General features: G+C 41.3%; 1 protein-coding gene across 1 annotated transcript; it reads right to left on the minus strand.

The window, feature by feature from the left end:
- Positions 1-19: 19 nt before the first annotated feature.
- rapgef3 (Rap guanine nucleotide exchange factor (GEF) 3) lies at positions 20-17803 on the minus strand. Its single transcript, XM_056422032.1, has 27 exons — positions 17456-17803; positions 14433-14477; positions 10522-10628; positions 10323-10444; positions 9541-9718; positions 9303-9387; positions 8542-8602; positions 8168-8244; positions 7912-8058; positions 7672-7775; positions 5993-6081; positions 5076-5154; positions 4669-4819; positions 4440-4522; positions 4306-4336; positions 4082-4157; positions 3769-3906; positions 3506-3603; positions 3208-3333; positions 2797-2978; positions 2321-2411; positions 2187-2237; positions 1967-2054; positions 1818-1882; positions 1658-1712; positions 1431-1502; positions 20-1211 (listed from the first exon to the last, which is right to left on the minus strand). Exons 1-27 carry the CDS (start codon positions 17537-17539, stop codon positions 1093-1095), a joined length of 2604 nt encoding a protein of 867 aa, XP_056278007.1. The 5' UTR covers positions 17540-17803; the 3' UTR covers positions 20-1092.
- Between the last annotated feature and the right edge of the window lie 1297 nt (positions 17804-19100).

Here is a 19100-nt window from a genome sequence, read left to right on the forward strand (position 1 = left end):
CAACAAAATAATGATCAGATACAATATATTAGTTTTAATGTGAAAATACTAGTGCACAAAAAACTGACCTAAAGTGATACAACTTTAATAATAATAAAAATAATCATCATTTATTTTATATAGCGCTTCTCTAGACACTCAAAGTCGCTTTACAGTCCAGAGTCCAGGAGTCATTCACACACACAGTCATCCCGGTGGTGGTAAGCTACATCAGTAGCCACAGCTGCCCTGGGGCAGACTGACGGAAGTGTGGCAGCCAATCAGCGCCTACGGCCCCTCCGACCACCACCAACATTCATTCACATCCATACTAACCGGGGTGAGGCTGCGGTGCATGTCTTTATGATGGTGGGGGAAACCGGAGTACCCGGAGGAAACCCACGCAGGCACGAGGAGAACATGCAAACTCCACACAGAAAGGACCTGGAACGACCGGGAAGACCGGGATTCGAACCCAGGGCCTTCATGCTGTGAGGCGACAGTGCTAACCACTGAGCCACCGTGCTGCCCAACTTTGGCAAAGATCTGGTGTGTGTGTGTCTTCTTATGGCCCTTTTGTAGATCCACACAAGGGACCCTTCCACAGACAGCAGTATGTTAGGCCAACAGCTTTGGTCCAAGTTCACTTCCTGTCAGCAAACATTTCAACAGGAAATACAAAGGGGCTAGAATGTTCATGTCAAGTTTTAAAAAGGTCTATAAAAAATGTCAAATAAATCATTTATTTACACCAAAGACAGGCATACTTTGCTAAACTGTACATGTTGTAACGCTGCCTTTGTGAGGGGATCCATTTCCACTGTAGCACACGCTCTGCACACGTCCCTTTGGACACAGAATTGGATTCTCTGGCCATCATCAGAGGTTATAACTGTGTGCACACAGCACCTTTTGCCTCTTGATGCCGTGCAGAAAAGTCGTCCATCAAAGTCCAAGCTACTTGACTTAAAGGGAATTCACTGCCCTCAACACCTGCAGACGTCCATCTTATTGAGGCGCGTGTGGATGTTTACTTCATCCAGCTTTGGTCCGTTCTCCGGTTCACATTTGCGCTACAGTTTCACAGTCTTTGTACATTTGCGGCTTGATGCCCTAACACTCTATTGTTCTTGATAGCTGTGTTAGCTTGCGCTGGTTGTCAATCACGTTCAGGTTCTGAATGTAGTGTTGAATGTTGCTGGGACTCCGCAGAGGGAGGCCGAGGTCGGAGTCTGGAGGAGAAGGAGACATCTCCTTTGACTCAGGACACATTTAAATCTTCCTTTTAATTCCTTAGTCAGTACAATTTAAAAAAGGACTAATATCCAAGGGAAATAGAAAAACAGTAACAAGGCTGGAATCCACACCATTAGCTACAGGCATTATGTTTTAAAAAAGCAAGAAAAAAACTAAACTTTAACTGTTTTAATGATATGGTAGATGTTGCTTACATGTAGATATGCGAGTACCAGGCCCTTCGAGAAACATCCGATCGGCCAGGCCCCTCTGTGGAGACGATGGCACTGCAGAAGAAACATAGAAGTTTTCCTACTTCATGCATCATTCAACCAAATCATCCATTTACTTCAGCCTGCACGTGCAAGTGTTCGACCTTTTGACCTAACCCAATGCCAGTGCTATAAGTCTGCCAGTTGACAAGCTCAACTGGATCACTTACCATAAGGCTGGCTTCTGCATTCTCGTACAATTTTCGCTGTCTTGGCAATCATGCGCTGTCAGAGTGGAAGGATGAGGAAGACATTTAAATTGAGCGCCATGCCGAGATTTGTGAGGAGAATATAATCGTGCAATGTTACAAAAAAAAATGTCTGTCTTACCACTTTCTCAAAATTGACCAATTTGTCGACATAGTTTGGATTTCCATCATTGATGAATGTCATATCTGGGAACAGAAAACATGTCAGAGATTAGTGAATTCATTTAGGTGATATTCTAATGCTGTGTAGGTGACACGGCGATGCATTACCTTTGAGCAGCAGAGGCATGAAGGGGATGTAAGGAGGGCCGAGTTTGGCCACAGCCAGTCTGTAGGCCCTGTGGTTGCGGGAGGGATCCTATAAGGAACAGAGAATAAACAGTGCAACTCTTTATTATGTTAGCGCACAGAATTAGCGTACCCAACAGTACATTGAGAGTTTTTGAACATTAATTAAATCTCCTGGATGGGTGTGCAAAGTGCAGCTTACCATCAACCTCTCATAAGCACAGTAGATTCGTTTAGTCTTGCTGGGTATTCTCTGGAATAGACAATAACACTTTCTCATTTAGTAAATGTTGATACTTTGTTGTATCATTACGGTTGCATTCCGGGGTTTCTCACCTCCCAGGTCTTGTAAAGCTTCTGTACTGCACTATTGCTCAGACCAAACATCACAGCGAAGAAGGAATTGAGATTCTTCTGCTCCTTCAACCTGTGACAGAGAGGACACAAGGCTACAAACCAGTGCTTCTCAAACTCAATGATCCGGACTATTGGAAATTGGATTGCAGTGGTTTGTCATTTATAAAATAGTAGGAGTCTAGGAAGAGAAAAAAGGTGTGGGAAACAATGCCATCGTAAGCATGGATGCAATCCATGTTGTGATAATTCCTCTCAAAAAACACAAATGTCCACCTCATGGAGGCGCTAGAAGAAAAGTAGTGGGAACTCCAAAGTCAGTTGGCCCAATCCTCAGTGGACCACGAATGTTTAAACAAAATAATATATACATTTCAGTGTGGACCAAAGTGGTGGACTGACTACCTACATTGAAATGAAAACATGACAACGGTTTTGTGCGACTAACCCTAACTTACACTGCGGCAATCTTTATGAACTTCTTGAGCAGAATGGCTCGTTTCACCAGATCTTCACAGAGGCACAGCTCGGTCACCACCCAGTACTGCACCTCGTTGAAGCGATGCACAAACCGCTCCAGGTTAGCTGTGATGGCACCAGGGAATTTATGACAGCCAAATATGTAGTAGACGAGCTCCACCTGCAGAGATTACAATTTGTCACATGACAGGATATTTTATGGGCGACTCAGTACATTTGTTTTGCTTCAGAAATATGTGAAGCACGCAGGAAGCGTTGTACTGGAGTACCAGATGATGGTGAAGTGACTGGCTGTGCCATTCATCAAAGACATATTCAGTAAGGAAGTAATTATATTAGGCAAAAAGGAAGTTGGTTATATGCTGTCGTAAGATATCTGCTGGAGTTACCTCATGCATGGCAGTAAATAGTTCCCAATCATAGTTGGTGAGTTCATTGGCGATGTCTTTAGAGCCCATCTGTTCGAGGGTGTCAGTTGTTCCTCGCTCTGGACCTTGCTGCTCCATCAGGGGCATCTAGGAGACAGAGAGGGAGAGGAAATGAAAGGATTACAGACGGTGGTGGCATGGACCTTTGATATTAAACTGCTTTGAACCAAACCCCCATGTCAAACTTAACTGTATGTACCATAATGAACACGACAATGACTGAAGCAATGACATTTTCTCTTTTATAAATAATCCTCACCAGTTGGTCCACTTGGCTGCTTGTGCAGACGAACAGTCTCTCGTTGAGTCCCAGAGCCGTGTAGATTGCAGTCGCATCCAGCTTTAACTGAGCTCTTTCTGTGTGCATTTAATGAATCAAAAACTCATTATTCAGCATAATGAACATTATTCAGCATAATGAAAATTATGATGTTCTCGCTCTGAGTGCTTCATTATATTTTGCAATTTAAATAAAAAGGCATTCATGAAAAAAAGAGAAGTCATGAATATGTCTAGTCCCACCTCCCGTGGAGTTCATTTTGACCAGGATGTGATCTCCACCAGGTTTGACGATAGCTGACAACACATCCTCTACAGATGTGTTCACTGCGAGCATCAGAGTGATAGGATTGTTGTCTGGCCTGTAGATCTCATACAGCACTGCAGCGAGAGAGAGGACAATAACAAACCAGTCAAAATGTGCTGATTTGATCATTGATGACGTGAGTAATGATGTGATTTCATGAACAACACACAGAGGCAATGTCAGGTCAGTTAAGTTCATTGATGTACATCATTGATTCGACTGTTTGATTTGTTCTTGAGTCGCACTCGCCTTTATCTTGAGCTCTGATTGGTTGTAACCTTCCCGCTGGCTCCTCGCAGTTTGAAAACCAATCAAATTGCTGATTCTGTGGAGAGCATCAAAGTGATTTAGCAAGTTAATGACATGAAGATGACAAATGACAGCAGCCTGACTTTCTGTTTTATCAATAAAATGTATCTCTGATGATAAAATCCTGCAGCCAGCTGTCATGTGCAAAAAGACAAGACACTTACCCTGCTCAGTGACTGATATCCATTCTCCAATCTGTACAAATAAAAGATGAACAATAGTTTGGGATCTCATGCTGCAATATTTATGACTATGTCTCAGAAATAGCAGATGTTACGAGAGAATATAGACAATTTACGTTTTTGTTCTCCTCCTTTCCCTAAATTGTTCTTTCAGCATGCTGAACAGACGGAAATCTCCTGCCACCTCCTTCTTCAACCGCTGTTTAAGCACAAACATGGAAATAAAAAATATTAAAAGCATAAATATATATATATATATTTATCGATTTTCCTTCTAAAATGTATATTTTTAAAATGTGATGTAATTATTAAACAAAAGGATGAAATAGAGCATGCAATCCCAACCTCCAGAGAATCCAACGCAATGGGGTCTTCTTTCAGCAGAAGGCTATACAGCGCCACCCACTGGCCAATTATCTTCACTACCCTCTGCCTGGTGGTGAGAATGTAGAAAGCCTTCTCCTGATCTGAACCCTCAGAGAGCTTCGCTTGATAGGTGCGACGGCGGTTAAGGGGCATATCATAAAAACACTTTACAGACCAAAACATCTGAAAAAATTACGAGACACTGCTTTCAAGCAGAAAATATTAAAGATATATCCAATATTGAGATACTTCTGATATCGAAATGCTCTGTTTGTTTAATCTTTGGACATCATAATCATAATAAACAGCAGTGGCAGTACACGTTAAATCCTTATCATCTCCAGCATCACGATCACTACATATTAGAATTGACCATCACAGGATATTGGTGCTGTAGGGCGGTGCACAGCTGGCTGGTGGGCATGAAGACTTTGTGAGTGAGCAGAAAATCGGTCACGCAGGGATCTGCAGACACAAACAAGTTTGAGGGGAGACGCTGCGGTTGAATAGGGTAACAAAATTAAACAATAGATATCATCATGCAACTTCCCCAGTTGATTAATTTCATCAAGGCAATTGTTTTATGTATTACCCATTTTCTAAAATGAGATGTTTAAATATGCACACAAGACATTATCCTAACAAATATGTGTTAATTTGAATTGGATAAAGCCAGGTTCAAAATAGTTGTATAATTTTGTTTATATATTGAAAGTCAGAAGATTTTACAGAGGGAATTGTGGATATCTCTTGGAAATTGGAAATGAGAAACTATTGTCAACAGACATACACATTTTTTGGGGGGGAATAACATTTTCTGTAAATCAAGAAATTCGGGAGAGTGGGAGAAAAAACTAATTTGGAAGACACGTATTGTAAAATTACATACATTTAGCAAGACACTACAGGCGAAAAGGGTACAACTAACTGATATATATATCACCATGTTAAAACGGCAAGGATATGACTCTTTCAGTAGAGAATATTATGGAAAAATGACTCCATTTCATGTTTTGAAAAGAAAAATGTGTGGCTTTGTGAAATGACAGTTTTCTGAAATATCTGAATTATAATGCAACCTTTTAGTAAATACATGAGAGATCTACAGACACAAATAGACAAAGTGGTACAATTAACACCTACATGTGTATTTTTTTTCTTTCTTTCCACTAGTCTGAAAGAACGAAAGAAAAATAAACCCAAATCTCAAAACTGATCCAGGATCAGTTGTTTTTGCTTTCACTAACGAGCTGACCACGGAAAAAAAAAAAAAAAAGGCAAGTCGGTGCTTGCAGGTTCTCACCAATTGCGTCATCTCCATTAGAGTCCAGCTTTACCGTTTCCAATAAGTGTTCTAGGATTTTCTCAGGTGTTCCTGCCATAACTGAGTACCTGCACAACAGAAGGGAGAAAGAAAGAACGGAACAGTTTTCCAAATGTTAATATTTTCTTTGTATTGCTCTGCATTCTGCTTCTTAGTTGTGTTCGTTGGATAATTAGTGCCTGATAATGTTGTATAATGTTACTTTCTTTACAGTTTCTCAGAACGTACATTCCTTTTTAAGGGAGACGCCATTGCATCAGTCCAGAGACGACAGATGACTACGACTCAGTCAGCTAGTTCGCTCAAGGCCCCACTGTGCCTAAGTTCAGTCTCACAGAGCCGCTAGCTTGTTGTTGTTGTTGAGATAATTGCTAGCACATCTTAATTCATATACTGTGTTATCGGTTTGCATATATACGTTGACTGATAACCCCCCCACCCCCCAAAAAGAAGAACCATAAAAAAAACATTTGACGAAGTCTGAGGACTTCTTGTCTCACATTGCATCAGGTCCAAACACATGTAGGGCTCCTCAGATCATACTTCTGAGCAGTATGATCCGAGCATGCAATATTAGTGCGATATTAGGATCCGGGATATTAGGATCGAGGATATCTAGTTGATTAAGGGATGACAGCTGAGGAAAAACAGGTGTGTCAGTGGGAGGTGCTCAGGTAAGAAAACATCAACCTTAAAGTGAAGTGGGCCTCTTTTCTCACATACTTGAAATGTAGGTTTGAGAAACGCAGTGATTTTAAAGTCCTGTATAAATTGGAGAGCACATGCATCTCCCTGTAGGAAAGCTGTTTTAACACAGTCCTCCCAACTCAAATATACAGTTGTGGTCATTTAAAGTGCCATGGCTTTATACCAATGTTAGTCTGCCAACATGTCTTATTGACCATACTATTGGGCTTTGATTAAAATCGTAATCTGCCCAGATTAAGTGAAATACAAATGTATTTTTCTGATGATAATAATTCATAAAAATGTTGGACTGTATATATAAAATTCAAGCGGATCGTTTGTGTATGACTGTTAAGGCTGAGCAGGTCCTAGAGGACACGCACTGGGCTTGCATTAGAGTTGTGTGTGGTGGTAGGTTGTGTGTGGTTTCTTGAGGTTGGTTTCAGTAATTATTCTTTGGTGCCCTCTCTCCCTGTCTGTTCAAGCTCTCCTTGAGTAGGACCAGCAGATAGTAGTTGTATTAATTTAATTGACAAATGAAGCTTCTTGAAAACGTGCTTGAATTAGTTATTTTGACTCCTGTCTACATTCATAACTAGATGAAGCTGTATTCAGTGTCAGGTTTTGTCGCCATATACCACAGGCTGCAAAAAGGTAGTTGAAGGTGGGCAGATAGGGGAGGTCAACATCATGCTAATTCACTTTTTTATGTTTGCTAAAACACTTTCAAGACTGATAGCAAACGTCATTACGCATTGTAGGGTTGAAGTCCTTTTCCCCCCCCCGGGCTTGTCAGATAACAACTGTTTAATGAGACCGTAACTGCGTTTGACAAAAGGTCTGTGTGCTTGTTATGGTGACAAATGGCAGCATTTGTGTTATTGGCGTGATACAGTACCTGCCCACGCCCAGGTAGAGTGTCTTAATGATCATAAACCTGCTTGTGAAGTGAGTGTGTGAGAGTTTCTCACTTGCAGTTCCCTGCCCCTCCCTGCTCGGCCCAGTCGGTTCTCTTCTCCAACACCAGGACAGTTTTCCCATGCTCTTCAAGTCGCACTGTGTTAGCTTCCACATCCTGAAGCACGAGAATGGACAGAAACGGTCAAGTAGTTATTTAGTATATCTGTGGATCTGAATTTGAGGCGGACACAGAGAAAAAACTGTTGTTGACATTATTGAGACATGTATAATAATGTGTTACTCAGACACACCTTGAGGATGCGTATAAAGTCCTGTTTATCGACACGTAGGAAATGGCAGTTGTCTTCTCTCAAGATGATGGTGGCAGCACGAGGGGCATCATTCAGTAAAGCTAGCTGCCCAAAATCCTCACCCTCATGTAGCGTAGTTACCAGGCCCTGCATGCACAAAGTACTTTCAACATTACATTATACCTACCCAGGCAAAGACACTTTTCAAGGATTCCAATTCAGAAATGTCTCATTATGGCAGCTACAGTGGATTTACCTTCCCATGTGTGATTACATTCACAGAGCCTTTCCAGATGATGTACCAAGAAGTGCCTTTGTCCCCCTGACTGAACACTACATCACAAATAGACAGTCAGTACTAACATTGTTCCTTTACACTCGTCGTTTACGATTAACTTTGTAATACACGCATGTCCAGAAGGGCATGGTGAGAGAAGAAAAGACTCACGATGACCTGATTGTCTCCACTGAAGTGAGGAGTCAATTGTAACAAGAGGATGTTTGAATATGATACAAATAATATATATGAAATATGTGTTGTACAGAAGTGAATGTTAAGAGGCCACACAAACTACACAGTTAAACTGTGTCTCCATGGGCATGTAGCAAAGCTGCAGCCGGAGCACTCACACACTGTTCCGGCCTTGGCATGTGATTCAAAGACCAGCACTGCTGCCAGCTCCTTACGCACCTACAAGCACAACAGGCGAAGAGATTAGACTGAACTTCATTGATTACTTCTAATGGTCAAAGTAGTTTACTTTGTGTCACTAGACACTGGATGCATGGCAACTTCTGTTATCAAAATAAAAATAAAAACAAGGTGGAAACATAATGGGGCAAACTGTTGTTTTCGCATTTGCTTACAATGACTAGAGTTTAAGGGTTGATTTAGTTTATGCACGAATTCTAGCTTAATCAGATGCAAATGTGTTCATTGTATGAATTTAATTACCATAAAAGAAAAGCTTCTTAAGTGCAGTGTGATTGGCCCTTTGCTAAGGTATGGGCCTTAATCACAGACTGGCCAATCATAGCGCCTCCAATCAGGGTCCGGCAGCTATCCGGCTCTCATGCACTCGCTTCAGATTTTCTTTGGTCTGGTTTTGTGGATTTCGAGATAGTCGTGGTTAAATATTGTGTCATAGTGAAACTTGTTTCCCTGAGAGGTTGGAAAGATGTATATGTTTCTAAAACGTTCTTTTCTTTTAAATATAATGTGTACAATACTAGTGCAGTTAGTCACAGTGGAGTCACCATAGTAGGCGACAGGGCTTCTCGAAAGGTCAATAACTTGATTTAAAAAAAAAAGAATTCTCTGCACAAAAACTGCATAGAGGCACTCTAATCATAAGTATACGGATGTCAAGAGAAGGAAGATAGTGACTCACAGAGGTGGAGAGATGAGCTGCAGCCTTGACATGGAGCAGCTCCTCATAGATGACCTCCAGGTCCTCAGCACTCCTCTGACTCGGGCTACACACAGACGTCACATGTAATCAACCACAGAAGCACTTTTGTTGAAAGATGCAAGCTTGTATATAATCACTATGAATGTGACTTCATGAGGTAGTATTACATGTGCAACAGATTTCTTTATGCGTAGTAGTTATGTAAAGGCATACTGACCATTTGCGTAGAATCATAGTGAGCAGAGCATCGGGACCCAGCTGAGACAACAGCGACAGACTCTCTTGCAGCTCGTCCTCTGAGTCCTTCTCATTTGTGATGTGGTTCGGGCCAAACTCCGAGTCCAGGAAGCGGTAGAACTGGGTGTCCTTGTCATGGAAGTTCAACTCATTTTTCACTTGATTGAGGCAGAACACAGAGGAAGGAAAACACCAATAAGACCCACATAGAACTAGACCTTTAGAAAAATGGTGATCAAATAAAAGTTAGGTCGTTAAACTACACAGATTAGTTTAGAAAAGGAAATAATTCCTATGTTTTGACCTTCAGGAGAATACGTTTTTGTGTAGTAACTTTACAAAACTCTTGAATGTCAAGATACATGTAAATAAGATTCATTTATTCAGAGTGATCCCCTTCATTTGATGATGAAGCATTTCCATCCTGATTGGAGTGGTCTCTTCCAGGAAGACGGTGCCTCGTCCAGAGAGCAAAAGCATTTCGTGAACACATGCCCTCACAGGCTCACGGAACAGATTTCAAGCTACTCAAGCACTGCAGAATTCTTAAGTGCAGCCTGAGATATTATCATCAGAATATATATTTTTAAATACACACTTCTACAGTCCATTAAGGCATGAGCTCGCCCAACACATATGGTAAATTATCCTTAATTGTGGCTGCTGGTCATTGGTTAGTAGTATGTCTGTTATGAAGCAAAGATACATTTTTAATTTCTTCTTAAGATATATTTCTGCAAAATTCACCTATTTAGTTCTTACCATGAACAAGGATTGCTTCATCCACCAGGACTTGCCACATCCCAACTGCTTGACTTCTTGATTGCAGGCATTCATTTTGTTTCATCAGCCAATCAACAAGTTCCTTACCAGAACAACATTGTCTGTGAGAGAAATGTAATATTTGAATTAGCATGTATTTTGCAGACATTTTCTCCAATATGGAAGAACATGTGTGTACCTGTATGTTTTGAGGTGATGCTTTCTGTCTCTGATCAGACCTGGGTTCCCCTCGATCATGACACTGTACACCGATCTCGCTGCCTTCACCACACGATCTGAAAGAAACTAACAGACATGACACAGAAAAAGCAGTTAAACTACTGCGTCTTTCTGCCATAAATATTTACCTGAGTTGTGTTCCCTTTTATCATGTGATGAAACAGCGTGCGAAAGAGCGGGAGGGGCGTACAAAAAGAGCAAAGATAACAACACCGGCATTCTTGTTGACTGAAACAGGCGGTCGGACCGAGAAGTTTGCAAAAGACTAACAAAAAACACGTTTGCGTGTTGAAGTGAAAGAGACAAGTGTCTCTGCGTTTCCCCTCAGTGTGAAGATCTTGTGATATGACGCACGTCATCGATGTGGATATTTATGTGAGCGTTGGAGTGTAATGTGGTGCATTTGTGGGTTGCAGGGAGGCGGGAATGTGTTAAAAAAGTAAAACTCTCCCACACGCTGCCTCTACAACTCACTCTCTGGGCGGCACACAGCGGCAACACACTTTCACTTTCTGACCACCCTCAGTAGATTTCCTTTGAACTCTTCTTCATTCTTTCCACTCCCCTTACCCTCACGCCCTGACACACATACACACAACTCACTTGGGTCAAGTGTTCTAAAAATGACTCCTGAACTTTGACCGATGTACTGACCTCATGCATTGATGACGCCACCACAATCTCTGCTCTCTGGGGGCTTGTTAGTTCTAAGTGCTACGTCATGACTGCTTATTATAATGTCCAACTAATATGGACTACTGTGGGTAACACTGTACAGAACACACTGCAACCTATCACCCCCACATTGGGCTGTTCCCAGACCTGACATCAACAGAGTAGCCTCACTGTGCCCCAAAGCGTCTGTTGTGCCCCTCCAGAGTTGGGTTGTCTAGAGGTCACCACTTTTCCCAGGGGCCCATTTTCCCCTGGGACTCACATTCTCAGGCATGTCAGCTCCAAAAGTCATTTTCTTGACGAGGCCATTTTCCATTCCCTAACCCAGTCCCTATAAAAACAAGTAGCAAAAGCCATATTTCACTGAGGGGAGCCTCGGCCCCGCTGCTAACCCTGACCATCATGTAAACATACAGACACATTTTCTATTACTGCGATTTATTCCAGTTTTGGCTGTCTGTGAACCGTGTGTTGCTTATTGTCTGAAGGTAGGCCACCTAATCATGTTATCTAGGAACTATAACCCGTAGGTAATTGTTCCAAGTGAGTCGAATTACAGAGCAAACACTTCTCCCAGGTACAATACACACTGTGTATGTGTGTGTAGCAGTGTGCAGTGGCCGACGCTGATGTATGAGCCGTCTGAGAGGCTTGGACAGGCAGTTATGACCCATTTTATGACTTGGGTCCATTGTGCTGTTGAGGTCATTTTACAGTCAGTAACCTGTATTTAACCCTTGTGTTGCCTTCGGGTCATTTTGACCCGATTCAATATTTAACCCTCCTGTCGCCTTCGGGTCAATTTGACCCGATTCAATGTTTAATGTCGGTGTTCTTTCGGGAGTCAACAAACAAACATAAAGTACCTCACACTTAAACTTGGAAAACAATATTAATTCTAATAATTTTATGGAGATTTTAATAGCTGGGGTCATATTGACCTCAAGGGTAAAATATGTTAGTAAATATAAAGGTAACAGGAGGGTTAAACATTGAATCGGGTCATATTGACCCGAAGGCGACAGGAGTGTGAAACATTGAATCGGGTCAAATTGACAAGAAGGCAACACAAGGGTTAAAGTCCCAGTGACACGGAAGTAAGAGTGACTTTACACCAGCAAGTAGCATATTTTAGTTATTTAAATCAAATCCTCTGCATTTGATTTAAAAATATAAGAAGTTGTAGATTGATTGATAGTTGGATCTCATGATATTCTTTGTTGTTACAAAATTAATGTAATATTTGGTTACATAGGTAAAAAAGAAAAGAAGAAAAAATACGCATTGATTTTCTTTATATTTGTTTTGCATTAAAACATAGGTGCACTACATGATCGGGGACGTGCCCTGAAATGGTTCAACATTTTCATTTCATCTCAACTTTAGGACTGCTAATCAACATCATATTGGTTTCCACTTAGTCTTAAACTGTGTACACTTAAACTGATCCAAATAACTACATGTGCTAGCGACAGAGCAGCTGCTCTCCAGCCTGTCCATGTTTACTCAGAGACTCTTCAGCAGGGCACGTGCTCGCTGTCACACAGGAGTGAACGCAGTCTTTTGGATGGAAGAAAGTAGTAGTATCAAAGCACAATCACATGATCTATTGTGTGTATTCTTTTCTTTGACTTCATTCTGGTCCTGGCGGAAAGTCTGAGTCATAATCTTTTGAAGTCTGTAGTACGTGGTTTGGTTACATGCATGCATGTTGTGGGGTGGAATGATGACGAGTACAGTTTATCCTCCTCTGTGTCTCTCCTCTGTAGGCGAGACATTTCTCTGTTTCTTACACTCAGTGACCTTGGTGGGCTGTGTTGTGTGAGTAGCAACAGCAGATGAATACTGTGTGAGTTGGTGCTTTATGCAGCTTTGTGGAATATAGATACCCGACTTTTCCTATCTCTCTGTGTGAGAAACATACAAGACCACACTTCAGGACGCAACATTTCTATCCTGCAATACATGACAGATATGGGTTCCTTCTGGCCTTTGATTAGGTCGTTTAGCATCAGCTCTTTCATTTGTCGCTTTTGTGAACTTACACCTCTGACCTACACCAGATGAGTATGGGAAAGTTGCCTAAAGTCAAACACAAAATATGTATCCAAGATACAAAATCCTGCCGTACAGTACCACCTCAGTCAATGGCAAGTACAACATTATTGCTGACAAAAGTTACACTGGAACATACGTACCAAGCTTTTGCTACACATATGAAAAATGAATCTATTAAACTTATGTGTGTGTTCAAACACAGGTTATTAAAAACAATCTGTCTTGTATGGTGTTATCAGAATGTATGATTCTCATTAGTGACTTAAAATCTGGAGCCAGCACTTGCTAAGCAACCGAACAAAGAGGTTAGCAACACCTGCCTCCTGCAGACACGGTTCTCTCTATCTTCTCTCTCTAGCACGAAACTAAATGTACCGGGTTTGATACTTTTGGGGTTGAAAGATGCTCTATCTTTCTCTTTACTTCATATGTCTGGTGGAACGCGAACAGGTTTCGCCTCCATTTCAAGCCCTGTATGAGTGTTTTAAAAGGGTCTCCTTGACCTAAGATAAGGCAGTGTGAGGGCCCTGGGCTAGGTGAGGACGGGCTTAGTTAGCTGTGGGCCCTGGAGTGCCCTTTAGACCTCTTGTGACTGCATGCCCCGCAAGGAATGTGTTCTTTAAGACTCGGTTGAGTAGTAATGCCTTATGCAGGATATTATAACAGCAAAAGAATCGCTTCAGCAGTTTGAGAGGATGCAAGCACTGCAACTCTGGATGATAGCCGAAGGCAGCAGACCCCGAGGAGAGAGAGACATCCAGGCCGGTGAGCTCACATTCAAGGGCGATGCCAACCATTGTCAAATATGGTGGTCGGCTAGTGGCAGAGTGGCTGAGAGAGAGCTTGATGTGTGCTTAAAAAACGGATTATGAAATTGTTATTGATTGAATAAAAACGTACAATGGATATCACATGAAAATAAAATGCGAGATAATAATGAACCCTGATGACTAAGGCTCATGGACAATGCACTTTGCAATGGTTATCATTATTAAACATGTCAGTTTCCAGTTATTTTGTGTGTTGAAAGTGTTGAAATTGAAATGACACTATCTTCAGCAGGAGTTTAAAAACTCCAGTGAGAACATTGGATTACTTCTGCTGTGTGCCAAAGCTCTCCATCTCCGGCATACACACCTGCTTCATAGTGTCCTTTGGATTCAGGGCCTCTGGCAGCGGAGTCTAAGAGAAACAGGAAGAGATACGTTATCACCCCTTAGCTGTTTCTTCATATCCAAAGCCTCTGAAATAAAGCAGATAACTTGCTTTGGAACATCATTCCACAGGAAATAGCTGGACTTGTCGTTGATGATAATCTTGCAGCTTTTCCACCAAATAAACAGATTAACCAAGTTGGACTGGCCAGATAGAAAGAATCATTATTTTCTTTTGATTGGGATGAAGGTCAACACAAATACATTATTACAAACCTGCTGTGTGTTACCATCGTCTCCAAAGAGGTGTGGGTGGGTGTCAAGCGTGTGTTATAAAGTGGGAGGTAAGAGTACATAGACACCAGCAAAGGAAAGTACCAAGCCTGCTGCCACGCGTTTTGTTAAGTTAAAAGGTTGCTTTTAACTATGCACTATCCTTTTCTTTTGAAAAGGCTTTTGAATTTCCCAACCATTAGAGTAAATACATGCTTTGCAGTGGTTGTAACACATAAACAAATGTAATCATTTATTTATTCTGGAGACTTTACTCTCTGCACAAAAACCAGGTCAGTGCTAATTTTCTGCCTATATGGACGTAAATATAAAGTGCAGGCAGTGCGGTTGCAGAGGGCCCAAGAGGTGGGTGGTCCTTAGAGGCAACAAGCCCCTGCACAACTTGGAGATACACCTGCGTAGGACCATTTGCTATATATGCCCTCAAACAGGCAAACCCATCTCAGTTGCGACACATTGTAAGCGTATCCTATATAAACTATAAAAGACTGAAGTAGGCTGCCATGTGTGAATACCCTGACAGCCCCTTGCCTGCCATTTAAAGTCCCCTAGTGAAAAACTTTTATCGGCACTTATTTCCCTTTGTCTTATCATTAGGTTGCCCATGTTGCAAATATTTACTTGATGAATGTGCTGTATTGGTGCATTGCATGTGCAGCTTGCAAAATGTAAAATATGCAAAGTTATTGTTTGATATCTGTCATCTCTCCAGTAGCTGACTGTTCACTTTTAAAACCTTGCGTAACTCTGTTATGTGTCTTCAGACATACTTTGTGACATATTTTGTCTGGTATGCTTTGCTGCCAGTTGTGTCACGTAATTATAACCTGAATGACACGCGATAAATCATTTTAACGGACTCTGATTGGCTCTCTTATTCTATCGGGGAAGAGCTTGAAAGAAACAGGAGACACGTATTAGTCATTGTGATCTTGGTTCTAATTAAAGAATATTTAACTGAATGTGACTCCATCAACCATATATTGCATATTTGTAACATTTACGACCTAATGAAAATGACACGTGTGCCCCTGACGTGAAAAGAAAAGTGTGAACAGAGTTCTTCTCGGCCTGTAGACAGGCAGACACCATGAACAGCCTTTATGAATGTTGTTCTTCTCCATGTCTCAGCTCTGGTATGTGAACAAAAAGCACAAGAAGACGATGCCGTGGCATCTACTAATGATGGCAGCAAATAGAGCTCAGATATGCCCTTGACGGCATTCGTCTGCTCAGAGACAAAATTGGCAAATACCTCAATGCCAGTTATATTGTGCTCATTATTGATATCATGCCTTAATGAAACTTGACACCAATTTGGGAAAATATTACTCTCTGCAACTTTGATTATGATGCAAAATGCAACTAGAAAATAATCTTGTTATTGAAGTAGATAACCCTGCTTTTGTGCCAGTACAATACAAGCGATGTTCACAGAGAACAGATCATGTGTATAATATCAAGTCACTGCATTTAATCATGTTATAATTAGGGTGTTTGTCAGTTTTCTGGCAACTTAAAGTTACCCTTTTTTATACATCTTGTTATTGGCCTGGCGAGGACATCTCTGTGGAAGTACTTATGTGTAATTTTTTTATCATGTTAAAGATAACTTGAGTAAACACAAACTCACTCACAGGTTGAACAACGAGTGTAACGAGAGTAGGTGCAGCTTTTTACATTGAGGGATTATTAAAAAAAAAGGTTGTCAGGTGTCAAACTGGTCTGCTAGATCCAAAACATATGTGTCAGTTATTTATGACAGAATCTAAAAATATAATTGTAATTTAAACTTTTGAGTTGCTTTATGAAAAATGTCCCATTGATATTTGGCTGGTCAGCAGGAAGTTCAAAAGTCAGTCTGTTTAGATTTACAATTGTCTTTGACGTAATTTGGTTCAATGTCAAGTATAAATTTAGAGCCTCGCCTGTTCTGTGTCTTCCTGTGACCTGGAGACAAAACCTCCCCTTTGTGCATTCTTCTACTTTGTAAACTTAGCGGGGATGTTGTGGTAAAGGTGAACAATAAACAATACTTGACTTATAACCTCTAAGTTTGATTTTTTTAAATTGCACTGTTGCCTTTTTGCATTCACACACAAAATCTGCTAAAGTAACAGAGAGATCTGCTTCAGTTCAGCTGTTATTTTGGGAACCGTGTTGAGAGGAAGTCAGGTTAGCTAAACCTCATTTCTACAAACACCTTTCACCTGCTCTCTGAGAAACAATCCTTTTCTCCACCTCTCATGCAACTCTATTTTTGAGTTTCAGCACAAAATGCATTGGATTCAAAGTCCTTTTATAGCCTATGCTGGAGGGATATATATATATATATATATATATATATATATATATATATATATATATATATATATATATATGTGCGCCACTTAAACACACATACGGATTTCTTAATATATTCAGCAAACAAGTGTCAGACATTCTATAAATGCAAATTCATATCACACATTATGACTAGCTCTTAAGAATCAGAAGACATTTACAGAGAGAAAGTGGAATCTTGCAGCGCTTGTTTTGTCGTAAAGTCTAATATTCGCAAAGTGTCTCTATCAACATGATGAAGATTATCTAAATAATGGTGGAGTATCATCACCACTCTCTTCTCCTGGACATATTTCTGTGCCACCTTTTAGTAAACTAGGACGTAAACTCCGCAGTTATTTCTCTGAAGTAAACATTAAAGCGGCATACCCAGCTGATGCCTCGTATGCTCGGTGTTTCCACTGAGGAGCGGTCCGGGAACATTTGGTAAATGTGACTCCGAAACAGATGCATGTTGCCTCAGATCCAAACCACCGAGGAGCTACGTGCACTGCCAGAAGATCTGCGCGCGGAATTGGCCCCTCCAGACATTATTCACAGCAAAGTAGAGCGAGCCGTCTTCCGCTCATCGCTGCGCACCCGCAACACAACGCAGCGACCGCATGTTGTGCCACAAAATCCAGGCAGGGGTCTCTGCACGTCGTCCCTGCATCCAAACGTGGAGCGGCTGCCTCCACAGACGTGTGTCTGCCTCCGAGGGGACGGATTGTGAGGTCTTCCTCGGCCATCCCACGCAGCACAGGCGCACTGCTGAGTTGCGCGTGTGCGCGCGTTGGTCAACAGAGAAACGGCCTCCTCTGGCTTTTCTTAATTAATGGTGTTTGATTTATTGAACTTGACATCGATGCACTCCGTGTGTATGTGGGCCGGTGCGCGCTGTACAAATTGTACAGTCTTTAAAACAAAAACATGCCAGGGAAAGTAAGTTCTCTTTCACCGGACAGGAAACAGATTCAGTGTCAACAGGTGAATGTACCTGTACCAGTAAGTCGAGGCAAGTATATTTATGGAATACATTTAAGCAACAAGGCAATTTAAAGTTAAACACATTGAGAGAAAGAGACGTGTTGAGAAGCTTAAATATAATAAGACAGGTATACGGTGCAATACTAAATAATGATATAATAGAAGCCAGACGCAAAAGTATTCTGCTTTGATTTAACAGAAGTGAGAGTTGCAGTTTTCAGGGAGTTCATCCCAGATATGTGGTGCATAAAAACTCTCCATGTTTTGACTCTGGGAACAGTGAGCAGAACTGCCCCAGACGACCTGAGAGGTCTGAATGGTTTATATCAGAAGATCAGACATAAACCATTCACTGAAGCCAATGTAGAGACCTCAGAACTGGAGTAACGATAAGGTGGTGAACAAAATACCTAAAAAGACACAGAGGGACAACATATAATTTTTAAAAATAAGCTAATTCTGCATCTTTTCTTTAAAATGCCTCATCAGTATTTAACACAGCACTACGTATGAAAGTGCATCCCTCTGATGTAACTCTCAATGAAACCACCTGCTCAGCAGCTCACCTGCATCGCACATTTACAAGATTATTAAAAGAGTCATAATGTTCCATGCAGGCACTATGTGGTCTAGTTTGTTCAGTGCCGAAGTTCAGAGCAGCGCACTTGAGCTGCAGAACTCTGCACACACATTTATCTGGCTTTACAGCTGGCTGGCTCAAGCGGGTCTGGAGGGACACGGACTTGCAGATAAACAGTTTCAAGGGCAGAACACCATTTAGTTTGTGGCACAACACTTGATGTCTCTCTTATTAGTTTTTGTTCAGTTCCAGTCCTCCGTTTGGTGAACGGTGTCAGTCTTTTGCACATGTGTTAATCTGTGACACACCCATTACAGTTTTATGGAGTCATAAAACAGTGTATATTGTCCCAGCTGGTGTATCGTTCAGCTGTGAATGCACCTTGCCATGTATATATCCTCATCTGTCTCTGTCTTTCTAGCTCAGACTTGACATATGTGGTTCCATTATACTTTATTTGTGTTGAAG

The sequence above is a fragment of the Pseudoliparis swirei genome, chromosome 9, assembly GCF_029220125.1.
Source record: "Pseudoliparis swirei isolate HS2019 ecotype Mariana Trench chromosome 9, NWPU_hadal_v1, whole genome shotgun sequence".
Lineage (NCBI taxonomy): Eukaryota > Metazoa > Chordata > Actinopteri > Perciformes > Liparidae > Pseudoliparis > Pseudoliparis swirei.